This window comes from Macaca thibetana, chromosome 19 (genome assembly GCF_024542745.1).
Source record: "Macaca thibetana thibetana isolate TM-01 chromosome 19, ASM2454274v1, whole genome shotgun sequence".
In the NCBI taxonomy this organism is placed as follows: Eukaryota; Metazoa; Chordata; class Mammalia; order Primates; family Cercopithecidae; genus Macaca; species Macaca thibetana.
The window spans coordinates 44,070,596-44,093,764 of NC_065596.1; the positions used below are offsets into that span (position 1 = coordinate 44,070,596).

The window sequence follows — 23,169 nt, forward strand, 5'->3', positions numbered from 1 at the left end:
TTACCCTTTCAGTCTGTTTACCCAAGAAAAGGCAAATGTAGGCCAGGATCCCATCCACGATCAGGATCCCATCCACGATCTCTCTAGAATGCTGGTGCCCCAGACCTGCAGCCCCATGCCTGCAACAAGAGCCACAGCTTCCCCACAAGAGACGTCTCCACACCACAGAGCTCCTCCAGCACCCCCTCCGCAAACCCCCTTCCCCACCACGCCTCTGAGGGTCAGGTGAGGGGAGCCGAAGCCCTGCAAACGCTCAGGCAGGCATGTGAGAAAGCTCTTTACTGGGGGTACAGCGAGGAGGAGCAAGGCCATCTCCCCCTACCTGCCCCCACCCCCTCCTAGGGTCCTGGGGTGAGGGGGGTCTTCCCTCCACCGGACCACCACTGTCTTTGGTACAATAAATAGAAAAAAAGGGGGAGAGGGGCCCAAGGGTCCAGTCTTTAGTGGGGAGGGAGCGGCCAAACCCCTCTCCTTGACCCCCCTGCCCCAGGCCCCAATCAGTGCAGGCCTCACCCACCCCAGCTGGGTAGCAGCAATTCCAGTCAAGGAGAGAGATGAGGATGGGAGCCCAGGGCCCCCAGATGGGGGGGGTATGGCTTCAGGAGGGGCCCCAGGGAGGGGGCAGGGTCATGAGCTGGCTGCCGTGCTCTGGGGTACACCACGGAGGCCCAGGTGAGGCCCCAGAGTGGCAGGGTCATCAGGAGGCGGGAGGGGTGGACGACCTCCCGTCATCCGAGTCCGGAGGGCTGAGGCAGCCGGGTGCTGGGGGGCAGGCGCTGGGTGAGGTGGGGAGCAGTCAGCAGGCCCGCCCACCAGGCTCACATCCATCAGCTCCGGAGGCGGTGGTGAGGTTGGTGATGGGGGACGACCAAGGTATCGGGGCTGGGGGGGTAACTGGGCCCCGGTCCCAGGCAGTGATGAGGCAGAGGCCGGGGCTTGATGTGTCTTGTGGGGCACATCACCCCCTGCCCAGGGCCGCAGTGGCTGGGAGGGTGGGACCTAAAAAAGCAAAGGAGCAATGGATGATGGAGACCCCAGTCCTTAAGCCCCAGGCACCACCACCCACCTCCAAAGCCCCCAAAGCTTCATTACCTGGGGGCTGTTCATCTCACAGTCTGTGATAGGGGGCCCAGGGCCCCCACAATATCGGTTGCTGTAGCGATAGGTCCGGTTGTCACTGGAGGAGCCACTGGAGCCTCCTGGAAGTGCCAGGGAGGAGAGGTGAAGGGGCATAAGGTGAGAGAAGGTGGCAAGTGGGTTTTGGGATGGCTGAGTGAAGTTCATGGCCCAGGCTCAGGTTCAGGCTTCAAGATCAGAGCCCATCTGAAGAACCAGGCCCAATTTTGAGATTTTAGATTGGAATTCAGTTTTGGGTTTTAGAGTCAGAACCAGTTTCAGGGATCTGAGCCCAAGTACAATTTCAGAGATTGTGTCAGGGCCAGCTGGAGCTCTCCCATCCCACACATCATCTTAGAGTTCAGGATCAAACAGTTTCAGAGCTCTTGTGTGAAGACCCAGTAACAAGGTCCCCTAGGACAGGCCAAACCTGAGCAGCCCCCACCCCTGTTGTACCCCATTTGGGCACGTGGGCACCCACCAGAACTGGAGATGGAGCTGGCGGTGCTGGAAGAGGGGCAGGTGTCGAGAGGCGCGGGCGAGGTGGAGGCACTGCTGCCTGCCGGGCCCGTGTTGGTGGCCTCGTCGGCCGTGCGGCGGAAGAAGCCGTGCTGCAGAGCCCCCAGGGGGCTGATGCGGGCGGCGGGCTCATACTCCAGCATGCGCAGCACCAGGTCCTGGAAGCGGAGGTAGTCGGCGGGGCTGTGGCCCGGCTCCCCCGCCCGCCGGCCCCCGGGCCCGCCCGTCTGCACGCCCAGCACCTCCTGCAGCCGCCGTGTCCCGGGGCCCTGGTAATCCTGGCAGGGAGGGGGTGGGAGGGGGGGCAAGAGAGTGGCCGTCAGTGGGCAGGAGGGGCAGGGAGACACACATGGGGAAACAGAGGCACAGGAGAGAAAGTGGAAAGAAAAGCTAAGAAGAGTTGTGGGGTGGGAAGGAGAGATGGGAGATGGGGTGGGCAGGGAAGGAAGGAAAAGACAGACAAGGGGGACAGGAAGGAAGGGAAAGACACAAGGGAGAGGGAGCAGGGGGAGAGAGCCCCAAGTGTGAGTGAGGGGCCACGGGGTGGGAGGAGTGGCGTGGGGCAGGGGCCGCACCTTCCTGAGTTCTTTTGTCCTTCGTAGGGTCCAGCCACCCCCAGGCAGCCGTTCAAAGTACTTGCGAGCCTTGGGCGCCTGGTCCAGCATGGCAGCCGGCGGGATGCCCAGCACCTCCACAATGCGGTTCATCTGGTCCACCTGTGAGCAGGCGGGAGTCAGGGTCATCAGGCCAGCCAGGCTCCACCCCCTCCACCTCCAGCACACCCCTTCCTGGGGGCACACCTCATTGGAGCCACTGAAGAGGGGCTCTCCGGTGTGCATCTCCACAAGGATGCAGCCCAGGGACCACATGTCAATGGCCAGGTCGTAGGGTGTGCCCAGGAGCACCTCAGGCGAGCGGTAGAAGCGGCTCTGGATATACTGGTAGATCTGGGAAAAGGGTCATCGTCAAGGGTCCCAGCCTCCTCTACTGGTCCCACTGACACCCCCAAAGCTAAGAGGACCCAACTAAGGACAAGCCTCTTGCTGACAAAATGGGGACTGAGGCTCCAAATCCTGCCATTATCAGCACCAGTTTTCTGGGAGCCACTGGTGCCATCTTGTTTATCAATCTGGGGAGCCTGCTGGCCTAAAGAGACCCTGCTCTCCACCCCCAACCCCGATCCTGGGCCTTTCTGGGTCACCAGGCAGAGGCTGACATTCCACAAGCCCTATACTATTGTCATTTTTAGTGGCAGCTCACACAGAGTTGCAAAGTTGAAGCCTTCCACCTCCATCCCCGGCTTTAAGAACACAGAACACAAAAACTTAGTAAAGCAGCACCCAGGGCTCAAACCCAACCCAACTTTACCCTGTTCACATCTGGCAGCTTCAAAACGAGCCCTGCCCCCTCAGGCTTCACCCTCCCCATCCTAGTGGGCAGTACATCCACACCCCCACCCCAAGCACTATCCTTCACTTCCAGCAGTTCCTAATAATCCCATCCCAGCCAAGCCCCGCCCCTAAGCCTCCTGTTGGCCCTGCCTCACCCAAACCACTAGCCCTGCTCCCAGGACCGGGCTGCCCCATACCCTCTGGCCAAGCTGGCAGGAACTGCCGAAGTCCACGATCTTGATGGCGCTGCGCTTGGGGTTGCAGAGCAAGATGTTTTCGGGCTTGAGGTCGCAGTGAATGATGCTGAGCTCAGGCGTGGCCAGAAAGAGCAGTGCCGTGCAGAGCTGCTGCGCCAGCTTCCGGGTCAGGTTCAGCGAGACGCCGCGGAAGTGGGTGTTGCGCAGGAGGTCGTACAGGTTGTAGGACAGCAGCTCGAACACCAGGCACAGGTGGTTCCGGAACATGAAGTGCCGCTTCAGGTGCACTGCGAGGGAGGGGAGAAAATGGGCCAGAGAAGAAATGGCTCAGAGAGGGCAAGTGGTGGCCTGGGGTCATACAACACTCTTTGATCACTAGCCACATGTGCTGTGCCCACGGGTACCATCTGCTAGTCAAGATCTTTTTATCTAACAAACAACTAGGTTCACACAGGAAGTTAACGCTCTTTCCAAGTCTCTGTCAAACCCTCCAATTAAACAAACGAGAAAGTTTCATGAGTTACTACTAGCTCTAACACATTCTACACTTCCTCCTTTAATTTCGTAACACTGCTTTCATCTCCCTTGTATTCATTTTTGTGGCAAAGGACACTAGTTTTCCATCTACTTTAAGGATGTACATTTTCCTTTCAAACGAAACCATTTTAAAATCCACTTGCTGTTTATGATTATGTTGTGATGTTTATGTCCATTAAGAGGAATCAGTTTAAGGGAGGAGAAAGACTGGCACAGATGTTAAGAGTAACAGCTCTGGAGTCCACGGCCTCATCAAATTATAGCTCAATTAGTACAAACTGCCCCCTCATGCAAGTGACAGCACTTGAATCCCTGGGTTTCTTTTTTCCTTTCTTTGTTTTTGTTGTTATTATTGTTTGGTTTTTTGTTTGTTTGTTTTTTAAGATAGAGTCTCGCTCTGTCACCAGGCTGGAGTGCAGTGGCATGGTCTTGGCTCATTGCAACCTCCGCCTCTAAGGTTCAAGCGATTCTCCTGCCTCAGCCTCCCGAGTAGCTGGGACTACAGGCGTGTGCCACCACATCAAGCTAATTTTTTCATATTTTTAGTAGAGACAGGGTTTCACCATGTTGGCCAGGATGGTCTCCATCTCTTGACCTCATGATCCACCCACCTCGGCCTCCCAAAGTGCTGGGATTACAGGCGTGAGCCACGCACCCAGCCCATTTTTTTGTTTGTTTTTGTTTGTTTTATTGAAGAAGAAACTAGGATGGAAGCCCGGGTTTCGTGTCTTCAAGATGTTGGTAATAATGCCCTTCCCCTTAAGGGCTGTGGTGAGTTAACTTACATAAAGTGCTTCCAAGACAGCCTGGCTGTTGGTGAGCACTCAGTAACCTCTGACCACTACCAAGTAAATAGGACAAAAACCATAAAAGCAGCAGGAGAATCACTGATGTCAGTGAAGCACAGATCAAACCCTGCTCTGAAGATGTCAGCCTCCTCCTGAGGGGGGGGCAGGGGTGTGACCCATCCCTACTGGCTCCAGCTCCCGCTATCCCAGGTGTCCACAGCCCTGCCAGTCCCGGGCCTCACCTATGTAGTACTTCATCTCGGTGTCATGCTGGTTCATCAGCTCCAGCAGCCGCAGCTCAATCTGGGCCTGGTTCAGGAAGGCCTTTTTGTTCTTGATGATCTTGATGGCCACAAGCTCCTGGGTCTGATGGTCATAGGCTTTCACCACCTGTTGGGGCAGGGCATGTCAAGAAGAAAGGGGTGGGGGCAGGGCAGAGCCAGGCACCATTCGCCTCCCTCCAGGCAAGGAGGCCCACCGAGAACACTATGCATACTTCGCAGTTGAGTGCACACCATTAGTCAGGCACTGGTGGAAACGCTGGACGTGAAATAACATACCACCTTATGTTGAGTCTTGTTATTTACACTGTTTTACAGAAAAGGCAACTGAGGCACAGGGAAACTAAGTGGGCTAGGGTGAGTGGCCCAGCATGGGATTTGAAGCCACTGAACCACTGGGTATGTGGTCAATGTTAGTGGGGCCTTGGATCAGGGTGGGAGAGGGGGGTGTCCCACACCTGGCCAAAGGAGCCTTTGCCAATGAGCGAGTCAATCTCATAGCGCTCCAGCCAGCGCTCGCCACTGCGCACGATGTAGTCATGGTTGTCGTCATCATAACCATGGTTCAGGACCTTCTTCTCCTTCTTGGTGCTCGAATCCTGGGGTGGCACCTGCTGGGCCCGCCGCTTCTTCTTCGCATAGTATACCTGCCCAGCCAGCCAGCCAGGAGATGGGGACTGGTGAGTGACTCATGCCAGCAGCCAAGACCCTCGGCACCCAGCCCAGGATCCCCCAGCCCCTGCCCACCTCATTGATGTGCTTGTAGGTCTTGATGAGGTCCACAGAGAGCTTACGCAGCGGGGCTGAGGTTGCATCTCGGAAGGCCAGGGGCAGCCTCCGAGGCAGTAGCCGCACATCAGGTAATACCTGCAGGGCAGGGTGAGGGGTGGGCACTGAGGGCGGGCCTTTACCTCCAACCTCAAGAGGAAGAACTATAAGGGCTGCTGGCGCATCATGTATTTGGTTGCTGTCTGTATTTGTTCCACCCATTTAGGAAAGAAACTCCCCCAGGGCTGAGACTTTCTCTTGTTCTTACTGTACCTCCAGTGCCTAAAGCAGGGCCTGGCACACAATGGATACTCTTTCAGACCTGTGATGTGAATGAGTGAACCCTGACCTTTCACCCCTCACCTTTACTCCTTTCTGAACCTCAGTGGGAGAGATTATATGGAAAATCTGGGCTCTGTTCCTCCCCATTCTTCACTGTGAAGCCAGCCATTCTGGGTATCCTCTGAAGTTCCTCTATCTCAATTTACCCTCATCCCTTGGGCCCCAACCCATACCCCCACCAACTCTTTGCATAGTTCTTTCACTCCAAGACTCTTGGATCTGATCTGGCCCCTGGACCTCCCACTCCATCCTGCTTCAAGCTCTGCATGTCACTGCCTTCACTGCCTCCAGCCTTGGAGAGCTTTGCCCTGCACCACCCATGCCTCTTGGCCTCAAGACCGTTTAGACTCAACCCCCCTCCCCATTCACCCCCTCCAGATCTTTCACTCTGAACTTTTCTTAGTGAGCATTTATTGGGTATTTACTATGCGCCAAGCACCATTCTAAGCATTCTACATGCATACCATTAACTCATTTAATCCTCACAACAACCGTGTGAGGCAGGTATCATTATTGGCCCCATTTCACAGAATAGAAAACTCGAGTATGGAGAATCTAAGTAATTTAACCACTGGGTAAGCATTTGAACCCAACCTCTCCAAACCCTGACTCTGCCTGAAAACTCCTCTGTTATTTTCCAATCCCATGGGACCCATTATGTGCCCAGGAGACTGTCTTGGGCAACCACACTACATTTTGGTCTGGAGACCCTTCTATCCCCAGCCTCCCCCTACCACCAGGCAGGTGAGGAGCCAGCTGAACGCGTACCTGCGTGTGCTCCTGGGGCCCTGGGAAGCCAGAGAAGGGACCATGGCCCGGTGGGACGGCCATGGTGGGCTCAGAGGGCCGCAGGGGAGCGAGGCCTGGAGCGGGAGCCCGGCCGGGGGGCGCCTTCTTGCATCCTGCACCTCGGCTGCCACCGCCGCTGAGACCTGAGAGCAGACAGGCGGTAGGAAAACAACATGGAACAAGGGATATGTGAATAGTGCCAGGCGCGGAAGAGGTGGGCATGAGAAAGGCAGGGAACAGAGAGAAGAGGAAAAGGGCACAACGGAGCAACAGGTAGCAATGAAGAAAAGGGGCAGAGAAGTGGCAGCCAGGTGGGGGGTGGCACAGCAGTCCCTTGACAAATAATGACCAAGTAAATGATTAAGGCAGCACAAAGAGAACACATAAAAGACAATGATTGGCGGCCAGGCAGGGGTTGATATGAGCCATCACAGGGAAAGGAGGACAGGAAGACACCAATAATTCGGAGGAGGGAAAGAAAAAAGATAGAAACCACAGACAGTATGCAGAGGAGTAAGCTTCATTCTTTTCTCATTACTACTCATGGCCCTCCCCAGGGCCCCTAACACAAGATCCCACCCTTCTAAAGTCTTCCCTGAACATTAGGATCTCAGCCTGTAGTACAGCAAGGGCCACTACTTCAAGATCTATCCTTCTCAGTAGATTCCCTCAGCCCAGAGAACTCTAGGATTTCCAAACCACATGAGTGTTCCCCTCCCAAACCACAGCAGAATCCTCTGCAGCCCTAAAACCACATCAGCGTCCTTAGGGACCTCCCAACCACACCAAAGTTATCTGAGAACCTCTACAGAACAGAGTCCTATCTCTACGGCACTCTCATCTACCAGGGCACAACTTTCCTAGGGGACCCTCTCCATATCATGCCAAGACCGCTTCCCTGTATCAGGTCCTCCATATTAGGAACCAGCCTTCCAGGCAGTCTCCCTGTAGTATATCCCAATTCCCCCTGCCACAACAGGGCTCTTCCCCACATTACTCCAAGACCCCATTCCAATCAAGGCCCACTCCTCCTGATGGGAGGTGTCTCTTCCCACAGTTTAGAGTGATCTTTTCTCCCCTACACTGCTTCCTTGCCCCCCTACATACACACACACACACACTGCCTAATATTCCTACCAGACACCTTTCTCCAGGCACCCCTCTTTATACCAGGGTCATTCCACAACTGTGTCCACTCCTACAGGGCCTCAAAGCCAAATGCCCAAGTATCACATAGGGTTCTCTCCTCCCAGAGTTGTCAGCCACAGCAAAAATCTCCCCAATGGGCCATTTTCTCCCCCATGTCAAATCCTTTTCTCCTATTCCATGCCTCGCCACTCCACGACTCCTCCACCCTTGGAGCTTCCCCCCAAAACAACCTCTTTTCCGGGGCCCTCCCACACCAGGACCATCTCTCCCAGCCCCCACCCCCTACCCGGGTCAGGGCTGGCGCGGGGCCCACGGGGGGCTGGGGCGCGGTGGGGCCCCCAGGCGGGTGGTCGAGCGGCCAGCATGGCGGCGGTGGCAGCGCTGAAAAGGCGACCGCCTGTCCCTGGCCCGGCCGGCCCCGCGGCAGGGAGGGCAAGCGGGACGGGCGGCCCGGTGGGTGACAACAGCAGCCGCCGCTGCCACCGGGGGCGGGGAGAGGAGGGGACAAGGGTCAGCCCGGGGCACGAGGGGGAAGAGTAGAGCAGGTGGACGGGGGAGGGGCGACACGCCCCACCCTGAGTGGCCACCAGCCCCTAGGGACCCGGCGTCCCGCCCCCCACCCAGGAGGCCCTCCTGGGCCTGCCGAGACCGGCAGGCGGGGCCCGACTGAGCTTGGCAATCGGCACCTGCCATGGCAACAACTGTGCCATTGGTCGCTGGTGCCAAGAGCTCAGCCAATCACAGCCTAGGGCAGCTGTTGCTAGGCAACGAAGAAGCGGCCCGCGGAGCCGAGCCCAAACAAAGGGCGGGAGTGGGGCCCGGCTACCCCCTCCCAGCCTCCCTCCTGCAACTGCTCCCTCGGGCTTGGCCGGTTCCAGGAATTCAACTATGAATAGCCAGGCAGGGCCCGCACCTGCCCGCCACCCCCCTCCTCTCCTCCCTTGGCCTCGCGCTAAGTCTCGCGGCGACGCGGGCAGGGCGGATCCCGTCCTGCCCACCTCCCTGCGACCGCGTGCCGCCCCACCGTCCCTGCGCCGTTACCTGAGGGAGCGGGCAAGGGGACTCAAACTGCTCGGGGAGCCCGAGCTCAGACCTGCCCACTGGCTGAGGGTATCCGGCGGACGCGGCAAGCCAGGGCCCCGATTACCCAGTAATGCAACCAGCAAAATGGCGACCACAACAAACCGGCCCCCCCACGCCCTGGACTCCGCCCCCATCCCGCCCTCTCCGCTCCCCCCACGTGACCCAGACTGCCACTCCGCCTGCGCGAGACGGCCGCTTACCTGTACGCATGCGCAGTGAGCTACCAATCACACCCAAGAACCGAAATCCGGGCTGCGACTGCGCGAGAGGCAGCTACAAACGGAGCATGGGCTCTGTGACCGGGTGAGAATTTACCCCACGAGCCCGCAAAGTTAACCAAGGGTGCATGCGCCCTGTGTCAGCAGGTCAAGGGGAGGAATGAGCAGCAGACATGGGAGACGGATGAGTCTTTTAATAGAAAAACACACGTGCAACAGTATCAACACACATCTCTAGCAATCCAGACAGCGCTGAACTTCAGTTCTTCACCTTGGGGGGTGGCCTGTGAGAGGAAGATACGTGATGAAGAAGGATCCCCAGGATCATGGCACTCGGGGTGCAAGGGACAGAGATGTCTGTCTTGGTGTATTGCTGGGCCCCTGCTCACCTGTACACTCCCACGACCACGGCATGGTCTCTTTCATATGGCTCAAGGGTCAACTGCTCCTGCGGCTTCATATTCTCCTGCTGCATCTTTTTCACTTCGGAGGCAAACACAGCCTCGGCTGAGGCTGTGGAGTCAATGCAGTTGGCCTAAAGAGGAGAAAGGACTCACTGATGTCCACAACAGGGCTTTGGGCTGTTTTCCTCTTGTGTGCTCTTTAAACCAGATGTTTTCATTATTAATTCAAGTAAAACTCAGTGCTGTGGTTCTAACGTGTCCCCCAAAGTTCATGTGTTGGAACCTTAACGCTTAAATGCAACAGAATTGAGATGGGCCTTTGAGAGATGATTTAGGTCATGAGGGCTCTGCCTTCCTGAATAGACTAATGCTATTATCACAAGAGTGGGTTCCTGATTAAAAGCATGATTATGCCCCCTTTCCGTCTTGCTCTCACCATTCTGCCAATGGATGACAGCAATTTGGCCCTCGCCAGATTCAGACCCCCAATCTTGGACTTTCCAGCCTTCGGAACTGGTAGCCAAATAAATTTCTGTTCATTATAAATTACCCAGTCTCAGGCTGGGCGTTGTGGCTCACACCTGTAATCCCAGCACTTTGGGAAGCCAAGGCGGGTGAATCACGAAATCAGGAGATCGAGACCATCCTGGCCAACATGGTGAAACCCTGTCTTCACTAAAAATACAAAAATTAGCCGGCTGTGGTGGCACACACCTGTAGTCCCAGCTACTCGGGAGGCTGAGGCAGGAGAATCCCTTGAACCCGGGAAGTGGAGGTTGCAGTGAGCTGAGATCACAACACTGCACTCCAACCTGGCAACAGAGTGAGACTCCATCTCAAAAAATAAAAATAAAAAAAATAAATTACCCAGTCTATAGCATTCTGTGATAGCTGCATAAAAAGGGCTAAGACACTTGGGTTTAGGAAATGTGATAACAGGCTTAATTAAAGAAGTTTCTGGCTGGGTTCATGCCTGTAATCCTAGCACTTTGGGAGGCTGAGGCAGTGAGATTGCCTGAGCTCAGGAGCTCCAGACCAGCCTGAGCAACATGGCAAAACCCCATCTCCACTAAAAATATAAAAGTGCCAGGTGTGGTGGCACACATCTATAGTCCCAGCTACTTGGGAGGCTGAGGCATAAGAATTGCTTGAACCTGGGAGGTGGAGGTTGCAGTGAGCTGAGATTGCACCACTTCACGCCAGCCTTGTGAGAGAGCGAGACTGTGTCTCAAATTAAAAAAAAAAAAAAAAAGTTTTTAGTTTGCTTTGGATTTGAAGCAGGAAGCCTATTTATCTAAAAGCCAGTGCTTAAGTTTTATACCCAGGAATTGTTTGGTTTATTTCTACTTCCTCTTCTTTAATAATAATAATAATGCAGTTGAGAATAATAAAACAAATGTAGTAAAAGGCTAACAAATGGTGAACCCTGTGAAGGGTGCATGGGGGAGTTCTCCATTATTTCTAAATAAAACGTTGTGAAAGATGCACCTAGCTTTTATCTAGTATCCTAGGCCAGGATCTTTTCTAAACACTTCATATATATTGACTAATTTGATCCTGTCATCCACCCTGAAAAAGATTAGACTAATATTTCTATTTTACAAGTGAGGAAACTGAGGCATATAGGTTAAGTAACTTGCTCAGTTTACACGGCAGGCTGGAATGAGATGGTCAGACTCAATTTTGCACTTGACCACTGCACTCTCCTGCCTCTTTAGATCCAAAGCTATAGTTTTGCAGACTTGGTCCCTCTCTTTTGGGTGGCTATTTGACAGATACAGATAGAGAAGATACCTCCCTAGAACACTGCCACCCCATCTTAGACTCCTCCAAACCCCGCACCTTAATGGAAATCACAAAGTGTCCTCCATTACGCAGGAAGGTGTGGGCATTCAGGGCCACAATCCGGGTCTGGTCTGGCTGGGCCACATCAGCAAAGATCACATCCACCATTGCTAAGGAGAAAGGGGCAGCAGTTACAAGTTGGAGTCACAGGGATCATCCCAGACCCTCCCAGGGGCCTATGCCCATCACCAGCAGGTTCCTGGGAGATTCTCCCTGCCTCCAGTTTCACTCCCCACCTCCACTGGTCCCCCTCCCTCCAGTATCCCAAGATGAGTCCAAAACCCACAGTCACATCATTCATCCACTCTTCTTGGAAACCATGGTTGCCACCTACTCTGTGGCCAGCCCTGGGCCGGGCGTGGGGGACATAGAGACGAGTCAGACCCGGACCCTGCCCTCGAGACGCTCCCGGGTCTGGTGGGGAGACAGACACGTCATCAAAAAGACAAGTAAGAGTGAGTGAGCACTTATAGGCAAGAGTGTCTGCAGGACCGTGAAATGAAAACAAGTCGCAGAACAAAGGGGATAGTATGAGTGCACGGGGGAAAAAAACACAGAAAGAAAAATGAGCAGAATGAAAAATAATGTATTTAAGGCAGTGTGACTTCAAAAATGAAAAGGTGGTATAATGAAAACTGATTACTTAAAACCTGGGAAAAGCAGACATCAAATTGTTCTCATCAGTTACCTCTGGGGGTGGTTTATAAGGCTTTTCAACTTTTATATTATACCTTTGAATGTTTTTTTAAACAAAGTCATTAATAGTCACAATGGACCCCTCTAGGTCAAGCCATAGCTCAGTTTGTTTTCTGGGCTATGCTCTCACCAGCCAATGATAAGGACCCCCAAAAGGAGGTTTTTAATGCAGGGGCAGTGTAATAAATACAGGAGGCAGGAAGTACAGGAGACCTAGGAGATGGGGAGGAGACTGAAGGAGAGGAGCTTGGCCCTCCAAGGGTGGCTTCCAAGATTCTGAAGTCAAGCTGCCACCTCTACAGCTTCACCTAGCTCCCCTTACCCCTTTCTATTCCTGCAGACTCAAGAGGTCTGCTCATCCACTCCAACTCCATCTAAATCAGGGGTCCACTGGCTTCTTCCAGGAAGCCTGCAGTGGCCTGTCCTACCCCACCGGGGCCACCCCCAGACCCCTCACCGATGAGCATGCGGTATTTGTGTGGGTGCCGAGCATCCTCGATCACAGGAATGATGTTGGTCCTCTTCTTGGCCAAGTTAATGAGGTCACGGCCAGAGCGGTGGGAGAACTCGACTGCATAGACTAGACCATCCTAAAATAAATTAAAAAGGAATCAACAATGATGCTAGTTCTCAGGCATGGAGTGCCTACTTTAGGCCCATACACTCTACACAGCATCTCTTCCAACCCCCAAATCAAAACCCTACCATATAATGACTATTGTTATCATGCCCATTTTATACATGAATACACTGAGGTCCAGACATAAAGTCACAGGTCAAGGGTTATTCAGCAAGTAGCAAAAGTACCCAATCCCATCTGCCTGAGAGCCCAGGCTCCCAACAGAGGCTTAAAGCCAGGAAGCCAAGGCACACAGATGATGTAACCATGGGCCAATCACTGCTGTGAGCACCTTTCAGAAATTAACTCATTTAATCTTCACAAGTCTATGTTCCAGAGAGGTAAACTGAGGCTTGGATGGACTAGGTAACTTGCCTGATTAAAGCCTGAGGGTTTGTTTTCTTGTTTGTTTGTTTTGTTTTGTTTTTGAGATGGAGTCTCGCTGTTGCTCAGGCTGGAGTGCAGTGGTGCAATCTCAGCTTAGTGCAACGTCCACCTCCCAGGTTCAAGCAATTCTCCTGTCTCAGCCTCCCGAGTAGCTGGGACTACAGGCACATGCCACCACACCCAGCTAATTTGTGTTATTTTTAGTAGAGACAGGGTTTTACCATATTGGTCAGGCTGGTCTCGAGCTCCTGACCTCAGGTGATCCACCTGCCTCGGCCTCCCAACGTGTTGGGATTAAAGGCATGAGCCACCTCGTCTGGCCAAAGCCTGAGGCTTTAAGACACTACATTTAATAGCTTATAAACACGTAAAGTAACAAAGGGTAATGGAGTGGGACATGTGGGTGCCAGGGGTCCTCTAAACGGGAAGCCTATACAGGCTCAGAAACCATGAGATCTCCTGGTTCTTTCTAAAGAAACCAGAAGAGCAGGTTTTAGCAGCATAAAATTTTAAAGAGGCCCATCAAATCAAACAGTCTGGTATCTATACTCCCAGCTGTCTCTCTAAGGTTGGTCACCCCACACCCACGTCTCTTCCCTTGAGGCCAAGAACCCAGGAGCGAGGTTGAATGACGTTATCTGGTTCAAGCCGCTCCTTTTACTCACAGGCACTATGACAGAAAAAGGCCTGGCCCTAAGTCACACAGTGAAGGCAAGCCGTCAAACCCTGCTATTCCAGGTTGGCAGAGGGGAGGGAGCCTTTGCCTCCTGCCTGACGCTCCATCCACTCACTCACCGGACCGACGATGTCAGAGACATGGGAGACGGTGGTGCCCGAGGCAGCCCCGAGGTAGAGCACCTTAGCCCCCGGTTTGATGTGGATCTGGTCCACACCACCCAGGATTGCTGCAGCCAGCTTGGAGCGGAAAGGGTTCCAGGCTCGGTACTCGATTTTGTCATCTCCTTCCTAGATGACAGATGGGGACAGAAGTCAGTGCTAGGCTCTTCTGTAGGACCTCACTGCCCTTAACCCTAGGACCCTTGAAAGGAACTGGGCCGTCCTATCACTGCACAAGAACTCAACGTGAGTACAGAGCAGTGACCATGCACATGCTGTCGCTGCCCTCTCATGGAGGTTACTGACTCAAGGGGCAGCAACAGAGAATAAACACAAAGAGTAACAGTAAAACCAGCACTCATTCAACAAACATGCACTGTGCCAGCACCTACGGTGTGCGAGACACTGCTCTAGGCGCTGGGGATACAAGACAAGGATCCCTGCCCAGAAGGCGTAAGTATTCACTGAACTAGCTAAATATAACATGGCATATGAGATGGTGACAGGTGTTAAGGAGAGAAGACAAAGTCAGGAAAGAAGACATGAAGTTTGGGAAGCAGGGAAAGGAGCAGGTGAAAATGAGAAAGGGGGCCAGGGAGGGGCTGAAAGGCAGATTCCAAATCAGACCTGAAGGAGGCGAGGGGCCATTCAAGTTATCAAGTTATCTGAGGAAGGACATTCCCAGGAGAGAGAAAGCGATTAGGAAGTCCCCAAGGCCTTGACAGGCAGAGCGGTGTGAGGCAGCCTGGAGAAGCAGATGATAAGGACGCAGCCTCCCACAGAGCTGGGAGTGGGAAGAGCAAGGCCAGGGTGGCTGGAGGACACTTGGTCAGATGGTTAGTGAAGGAGACAAGGCCGGGGGGCAGGCAGGGGGAACTAGAATGCGCAGGGTCTTGGAGGCCACAGTGAAGACTCAGGGGTCTAACCTGAAGGCAGTGGGGAGTCACAGAAGGCGGATTAGGAAGGGCATAGACAGTGTGGTTTGCATATGATGACAATCCTGCAGCTGTCCTGAGCACGACACAGGGTGAGGGTAGACACAGACTACTGGCTACACCCTCAGCTGCGACCCTCGTGGCTTGGACAGGGGCCCAGTTCTCACCGAAATAGAGACTCTCTTCTCCCCATAAACTGATTCCCCAGGGACCAGGTTTTTGGTGACCAGTGCATCTTCCTTTCCTCGACAAATGAAGACACCTAGGTGAGGGGATCAGAGCAGTGGTGAGGACCCCTCGCCTCTCCCTGCCCCTGAAGCCCAGCCAGCTTCCTGCCTTCCTCACTCACCCTCATGCCGATGCGGCTCCACCATCACATTCTTCCCCGACTGGTTTCCTCTTTTTCCTCCCCGACCACGACCCCGGTTGCCGCCAGAATGGAAGCCTCCACCTATAAAGGAGAGGTACAACAGGAGAGAAAGATCCTGAATCTCCGCCCTCCCTACTCCCCGCCTCAGGAAGGCCTCCTCCATAACCCTTAGCCAACCTTACTCACCTCTTCCTCCTCCTCCACCACCGCCGCCGCCACCGCCGCCACCTCCTCGTCCACGACCTCTAAAGCCTCCGCCTCGACCTCGGCCCCCGCCAAAGCCCCCTCGGCCTCCACGACCACCACGGTCACCAAAGCCCCCTCGGCCACCAAAGCCACCCCCACGGGGACTGAAACCTGTGGTGGAAACAAAAATAGGAATCAGGGCAATGAAGCTTAAAAGGTGAAGCCACCTTGTACCCAGCAATACCTCTCAGGCGAGAAACCTGAAATCCGTGTGCCCGTGTACAGCAGGACACATTTCCAAGAATGTCCACAACAAAAGAAAAGCGAAGACTAACCCAAATGTCCATCAATGGAATGGACAAATAAAATAGAAGATATTCACAATCAAGATCACGAAAATGACCTTCAGTTATACACAAGAGACTAATGTTAAAATCATAATATCTTTTTGTGCTTAGTGCTTTTTTTGAGATGGGGTCTCGCTCTGCCCCCCAAGTTGAAGAACAGTGGCGCAATCATAGCTCACTGCAGCCTTGAACTCCTGGGCTCAAGCACTTCTGCTGCCTCAGTCTCTGAAATAGCTAAATTACAGGTATGTGCCACAACTCCTGGCTAACTTTTTTTTTTTGTAGAGATGGAGGTCTCACTATGTTGCCCAGGCAAGTCTCCAGCTCCTGGCTCAAGTGATCCTCCTGCCTCGGCCTCCTGAAGTGCTGGGATGACAGGTGTCAGGCACCACACTCAGCCACAATAATGTTGCCCAAGAAAAGGGGCAAGGGAATGAGAAATGCAAAACTCATGATATTGGCGAATGGGAAGGAGATACTAATATGGGGTTGGGATAGGGGAGGGGTACATGAGTAGATGTGGGTTACTGTTAATATCCTCATTTCCTTGGTTGCATAGCAGATTCACAGAATTCATTCCATGTCAATATTAATTACTGTGAGGAGTAAGCCCTGCATATGAGCACATGCTGGGACAACAGGGTCCCCTAGACTCTGGAAACGTCTTCATACCCTCCCACTCCTGACCTTGGAGCTGGAAGAAAAGTGTCAACCCCAGCCCCACAACAGAGGGGAGTACAGCACGATGTCATCCCTAATTCATCGCCCTGCTTCCAAGCTTAAAGACGTCCCTGTCAGCTCAGGGGAAAAACAAGAAAAAGTATAACAAACTGCCATTAAAGAATGGGCTACACTTGGCCGGGCGCGGTGGCTCAAGCCTGTAATCCCAGCACTTTGGGAGGCCGAGACGGGCGGATCACAAGGTCAGGAGATCGAGACCATCCCGGCCTACACGGTGAAACCCCGTCTCTACTAAAAAATACAAAAAAACTAGCAGGGCGAGGTGGCAGGCGCCTGTAGTCCCATCTACTCGGGAGGCTGAGGCAGGAGAATGGCGTGAACCCGGGAGGCGGAGCTTGCAGTGAGCTGAGATCCGGTCACTGCACTCCAGCCTGGGCGACAGAGCGAGACTCCGTCTCAAAAAAAAAAAAAAAAAAAAAAAAAAAAAAGAATGGGCTACACTTTACAAGTAGTTTGCAGTGTGTCAGTAGGAAATAATATGTTAAAGAAATAATAGATTCAGATAGGCTTTATTCTTACCAGTTCAGGACAGCAAACACCATTAGTACAAAACAATGTTTAAGGGCCGGGCGTGGTGGCTCAAGCCTGTAATCCCAGCACTTTGGGAGGCCGAGACGGGCGGATCACGAGGTCAGGAGATCGAGACCATCCTGGCTAACACAGTGAAACCCCGTCTCTACTAAAAACTACAAAAAACTAGCTGGGCGAGGTGGCGGGCGCCTGTAGTCCCAGCTACTCGGGAGGCTGAGGCAGGAGAATGGCGTAGACCCGGGAGGCGGAGCTTGCAGTGAGCTGAGATCCGGCCACTGCACTCCAGCCTGGGCGACAGAGCGAGACTCCGTCTCCAAAAAAAAAACAAAAAACAAAAAACAAAAAACAATGTTTAAAACAGAACTCTGGTGCTAACAGATTCAATATTTTCTGCGATTTGGTTTCAAAAACTCAGAAGTACTAAATCACACAAGTTAAAAAAAATAGTTGGAAAACCAGTGGTTTAAAATTATCTCACATGGGCCGGGCGCGGTGGCTCAAGCCTGTAATCCCAGCACTTTGGGAGGCCGAGATGGGCGGATCACGAGGTCAGGAGATCGAGACCATCCTGGTTAACCCGGTGAAACCCCGTCTCTACTAAAAAATACAAAAAACTAGCCAGGCGTGGTGGCGGGCGCCTGTAGTCCCAGCTACTCAGGAGGCTGAGGCAGGAGAACGGCCTAAACCCGGGAGGCGGAGCTTGCAGTGAGCTGAGATCCGGCCACTGCACTCTAGCCGGGAGGACAGAGCGAGACTCCGAGACTCCGTCTCAAAATAAATAAATAAATAAATAAAATAAAACAAAATTATCTCACATGATGTAATCTATTCAATAATAAGTTTGCTCATGTTTTTTGTAAAGATACACTATGATCTTATCCTACGCACCCTTCATGCGCCTTAATGGTATTACAGATAAAAAATGTATCTTTTAACCTAATTTAATCTTTAAAAATGAATGGTTTCACTTTCAAAACTCCCAAACTTAACAAAAAGTTGTTTACTTTTAATCTTCTACTCCCTCTACAGTCCACTTTTCACACAGCAGCTAATACATGCTGTGTTTAAAACAGCAAGTAAGATCTCATCATGCCCTTGCCCAAATCCCTCCAATGGGTTTCCACCACATCCAAAATGAAATAAGAATTCCTTTCCCTGGCTTACAAAGCCTGAAATCAAAGCCTAAAATCTTTAGGCTTTAAATTCTGATTTCATTGTTCTGAGCGCAAGGTCTTCCCCTAAATAAAGCTCTCCAGGTGACTCCAAGGTGCAGCCCACATTGAGAATCATCATCGTAAGGATCTGGCCTGTGCTGACTTCCCTGACTTCATTCTATGCTGGGTTCCATGCTCTTCCCCACCAAGCATACATAGTCCAGCTTCTGAATCTTTACAACGTGCTGTTCCCACTGCCCGGCTCCTGCACGTGTGCACGGCTCACTTGCTCCTTCACTGCATTCTGCTCTATGATAAAATGTTAGTTCCTCAGAAGGGCCTACTTTGGCCACCGTACCCTTACCCTGCTTTATTTCCCTTCAAATCAGTGATCACACATGGCATTTTTAATATTATTACCGCCTGCCTCCCCCACTAAGATCAAGCTCCAAATGGGCAGGCATTTTTAATTGTTTTGGTCACCACCGCATCCCCAAAACCCTGCACAACATCTGGCACGAAGTATGGGCTCAATAAATGTTAAATGAGCACTGTGCGGATGATTCTTAAACCCTGGGCCCTGCCTCAAGGAGAAAGCACCCTTTATTTGTTTAGAAAGCACATGATCCATCAGCTGGTGACCAGGGAAGCGCTGGTCACTCCCCTCAAGTATCCCTTATGGAGAGACTGGCAATGTCGTTGCCACTCTCCACCCTAGTGAGTAAGGAAGGTTCATGGGGGTCTTGAAAACTTCATCTGCAAGACATGGAGCAATATAGTGCCAGGCCAGGTGCCGTGGCTCATGCCTGTAATCGCAGCACTTTGGGAGACCCAGGCAGGTGGATAGTTTGAAGCCAGAAGTTGAAGACCAGCCTGGCCAACACAGTGAAACCCTGTCTCTACAAAAAAATTAGCTAGGCGTGGTGGCACGTGCCCGTAATCCCAGCTACTTGGAAGGCTGAGGCACAAGAATCAATTGAACACAGGAGGTGGAGGTTGCAGTGAGTTGAGATGGTGCCACTGCACTCCAGCCTGGGTGACAGACATTCAGTATCAAAAAAAAAATAAAAAAAAAAAAATGCAGTGCCCATCCTATAGTGCTGTAAAGATTTAATGCCTTGTACACACAGAGCACTTCACATATACACTATCTGGCACCTACTTTGAACATCATCATTCAAACTCAGGGGAACGAGTCTCCTCTTCCCTCCTTATGCACCTTAATGGTATTAACGATGAAAATGTAATTTTTAATAGCTACTCCTAATTTGATCTTTTAAAATGAAGTTTCCTTTTCAAAACTCCAGAACATAACCAAGAGTTGTTCACTTTTTATCTTCTATCCCCCTTCAGTCCACTTTCCACACAGCAACTAGTAAGTGCTGTTTCTGTTTTGTTTTGTTTTATTATACTTTAAGTTCTAGGGTACATGTGCACAACGTGCAGGTTTGTTACATATGTATACATGTGCCATGTTGGTGTGCTGCATCCATTAACTCGTCATTTACATCAGGTATATCTCCTAATGCTATCCCTCCCTACTCCCCCCACCCCACAACAGCACCCGGTATGTGATGTTCCCCTTCCTGTGTCCAAGTGTTCTCATTGTTCAATTCCCGCCTATGAGTGAGAACATGCGGTGTTTGGTTTTTTGTTCTTGCAATAGTTTGCTGAGAATGATGGTTTCCAGCTGCATCCATGTGCCTAACAGCACTCAGATCTCATTATTTTCTTGCCCAAACCCTCCAACAGTTTTCCAAAGCCAGGACCTTCATTTAGGGGAGATGCCACAGCTAGGTTTATGAAAGTCTCAACCCAGGCCTAATAAAAAGGAAGTACTGGCATGTGCACGGGGCGGAGTGGGCAGGAGTGTAAACTTTCTTTTTTTTTTTTTTTTTTTTTTTTTTTTGAGACGGAGTCTCGCTCTGTCGCCCAGGCTGGAGTGCAGTGGCCGAATCTCAGCTCACTGCAAGCTCCGCCTCCTGGGTTCACGCCATTCTCCTGCCTCAGCCTCCCGAGTAGCTGGGACTACAGGCGCCCGCCACCTCGCCCGGCTAGTTTTTTGTATTTTTTAGTAGAGACAGGGTTTCACCGTGTCAGCCAGGATGGTCTCGATCTCCTGACCTCGTGATCCGCCCGTCTCGGCCTCCCAAAGTGCTGGGATTACAGGCTTGAGCCACCGCGCCCGGCCAACTTTCAATCCCAGATACTCAAAACATCTCATTTCAGGTCCTGGAGCTTTTTGGGGGAAAATGTACCAAAAGTACCCACTCCTCAGAAAAAACACATGTTCACACAAACTTTTCCAGTAAGTTCTTTTTGGGGGGGAAGGGGGGTTCCACAAACTCCCTGATTTAAAATCTGCTTTCCTTCCACAGCCTTCTCCATCTCAAAAATGGCAATTCCATCCTTCCAGCTACACACCCCCAAACCCTTGGTTATCCTTGACTCTGCTCACACACCCACATACAATCTGTTGGTTCTGTCTTCAAAAGCATGTAAAACCGTCAGCATGTCCACTGCTTCCATCCTGGTCCACCACACCACCTCCTAGATTACAGCAACAAGCTTCCCACCGATTTGCCTGCTTCCACATTTGCCACCCTGAGGTCTTTCACACATGGAAGCAAGAAGAATCCCTTTTAAAAATGTCAGACTGCACCACGCCCCTGCTCAAAAGCTCCCAAAGGGTTCTCTCACTCAGACTAAAATCCTTACTAAAGAGCTAACACCTGACAACTTTTACAACTTCACATTCTACCACACAACGGAAGAAGGTTGGAAGAAGGGGTATCCTCCATTTCTGAGGGAATCATAGACCAGGATGCCTGCAGGCAAGTCAGGATCTCAATAGGAGAGATACCTGGCCTACAATCCCTCAGCCCACTTCATCAGGAGATCCCCCAAACACGGAAGAGAAAGGGAGCTTGGGAGAAGGGCACGGATCCACAAATCTCCTGCCAGGTGACCCCAATCTCTCCACACAAACACACACAAAAAAGAAAAATAAAGCCTGTTCCAGGAAAACAGACCCTTTGGGCCATGGTGGAAAATTCTCCAAACTCAATGAAGCAAGTTCTCACACAGACGAGTGGGGGTTGGGCAGGCCAGATGGAGGAAGTGCTCAGACACCACGGAGAAGGATTCTAATTTTGTTCTCTTTGAGAAAGATAAAGGCAACAGCTAGAGCCAATACTATTATGTCAAGCACTGTGCTATTTTATTTTTAAACGTCGCTTAATCCTAACTGGCGCCTTTTTATTGATGAGAAAACAGAGGCTCAGAGAGGTAAAGCCACTTGCCCAAGGTCACACAGCAGGCTAAGAAGCTGAGCCAGAACTGAAATACTAAACTGAGGCCCTTCTGCTGTCAAAGCCAGGACCCTCATCATTCCACCATGAAGGCAGTGGGTTCAGCAGAATCTAATGGAAAATCGAAAGAATAAAACCACTTAGGTCCTGCGACAGCCACCCACCCCCCTACCCCAATCTAATGCCGAGCTTGTTAAGTCTCGCCCCGGAGGTGGAAATCTTAGTCCCCAAATCTCCACTCCATCCCTGGGGATCCGCCCCCCCGTAAGTGCAGAAGGCGGGAAAGTGAGCCAGAGTGCCGCACACGGCCAACCGAGGAGTCCTCCGCTCCGGCCCACTCGGAAAAGCTGGGTTGGGGGATAAGGGGATGGTGGTGGTGGCAGCGACAGGGAAGGCAAATAGGGGCTTCCCACACACATCTCCAGGACCCAAGGTCAGGAACTCTCCATCTCCGACCCAAGGCTGATTCCCAAAACACGCCCAGCGATCCAAGACTCCAGATGCCGGGATCCAGACTCTAGTCCAAGACTCCTGAGTGCCGCCTCCTGCCCAATATCCAAAATCCCTATTAGACGGCCTCAAAGAGACGAACCCCAGGTCAAGACCCCCAATGCCAGGCCCAAGGCCTTCTTCGACTCACGACCGTGACCTCCGAAGCCAGTCAATAACCCCTAGACCTCCTGGAATCAGGATTCCCCTTCCCACAAGAGACCGGATCCGTGCTCAGAACCCCTGCCCCCAGGCCAAGGCCCCACCCCTCCGATTCTGGCCTGGCACCCGGATTCCCGCCCGGCCTCCGTCCCTGATCCCGGACCCCACCCCAGCCTGACCTGGCTTCATGGTGAGCCCGGGTTTGTGCGGCTCCGGAGCCCGCGGCGTTCACAACTCCACGAGTCCGGGGCTTTCGCACGTGGAAAAGAGCGCAGGCGCGCGGCGACGTGCAGCGCGTGACGCAACCACGTAGCCCCGCCCCGGCCCCCTGCCCCGCTTGGAGCTCGGCGCACGTACAGTGGGCGAGGATTCTCGAGCCTATAGAAACTAAGCCGGTTACCCTCACTCTCTGCCTTCCCAGCCTTTGCTTGTGCAGCGGTCTCCCTAAACTCGCTTCCGGTTTCCTCTTCCCCAGTGCGAGCACCCCAATAATCAGGGCTCATAGCGAGGCCTTCGCACGGGCTGTGCCCTCTGCCCCCTCTTTTGTATTTCTAACTCCCTGAGGTCCCTGTACACCCAAAACGGCTTCCCTGACACATTTCCAGCGCCAAGAACAGTGACCGACTCTGTGCTTCCATTCATACATCCGAAAAACATTTACCGTGCCCCTCATGTATACCAGGCGCTGTTCTAGGAGCTGGGAATACAGCGGTGTACGAGACATAAGAATCTCCACTCTCGGCCGGGCGCGGTGGCTCAAGCCTGTAATCCCAGCACTTTGGGAGGCCGAGACGGGCGGATCACGAGCTCAGGAGATCGAGACCATCCTGGCTAACACAGTGAAACCCCGTCTCTACTAAAAAATACAAAAAACTAGCCGGGTGAGGTGACGGGCGCCTGTAGTCCCAGCTACTCGGGAGGCTGAGGCAGGAGAATGGCGTGAACCCAGGAGGCGGAGCTTGCACTGAGCTGAGATC

At 52.6% G+C, this 23,169-nt stretch overlaps 4 protein-coding genes across 7 annotated transcripts in view; 1 reads left to right on the top strand and 3 right to left on the bottom strand.

Annotated features, from left to right (window-relative positions):
- Positions 1 to 23,169, bottom strand: part of LOC126942104 (glycine cleavage system H protein, mitochondrial-like) — a 290,077-nt gene that overhangs the window by 253,190 nt on the left and 13,718 nt on the right. The gene's annotated exons all lie outside the window — the stretch shown is intronic.
- PSMC4 (proteasome 26S subunit, ATPase 4) overlaps positions 1 to 23,169 on the top strand; it is a 227,474-nt gene that overhangs the window by 53,289 nt on the left and 151,016 nt on the right. The gene's annotated exons all lie outside the window — the stretch shown is intronic.
- On the bottom strand, positions 265 to 9,094 carry DYRK1B (dual specificity tyrosine phosphorylation regulated kinase 1B). Of its 4 annotated transcripts, XM_050768953.1 has the most exons (12): positions 8,164 to 8,562; positions 6,708 to 6,871; positions 5,577 to 5,696; positions 5,288 to 5,476; positions 4,791 to 4,938; positions 3,224 to 3,510; positions 2,436 to 2,582; positions 2,211 to 2,351; positions 1,878 to 1,913; positions 1,598 to 1,793; positions 1,093 to 1,199; positions 265 to 999 (listed from the first exon to the last, which is right to left on the bottom strand). In XM_050768953.1, the coding sequence occupies exons 1-12, from the start codon at positions 8,240 to 8,242 to the stop codon at positions 628 to 630; spliced, it is 1,986 nt and encodes a 661-aa protein (XP_050624910.1). In that variant the 5' UTR covers positions 8,243 to 8,562; the 3' UTR covers positions 265 to 627. The 4 variants fall into 4 exon arrangements, with proteins under 4 accessions (XP_050624910.1, XP_050624912.1, XP_050624909.1 ...); XM_050768955.1 differs by lacking the exon at positions 8,164 to 8,562 and adding an exon at positions 8,919 to 9,094 and having other exon boundaries at positions 1,598 to 1,913; XM_050768952.1 differs by having other exon boundaries at positions 1,598 to 1,913.
- FBL (fibrillarin) lies at positions 9,358 to 22,499 on the bottom strand. The gene is made up of 9 exons (XM_050769259.1): positions 22,372 to 22,499; positions 15,458 to 15,628; positions 15,251 to 15,352; positions 15,069 to 15,163; positions 13,925 to 14,095; positions 12,581 to 12,713; positions 11,425 to 11,537; positions 9,568 to 9,713; positions 9,358 to 9,462 (listed from the first exon to the last, which is right to left on the bottom strand). Exons 1-9 carry the CDS (start codon positions 22,379 to 22,381, stop codon positions 9,438 to 9,440), a joined length of 966 nt encoding a protein of 321 aa, XP_050625216.1. The 5' UTR covers positions 22,382 to 22,499; the 3' UTR covers positions 9,358 to 9,437.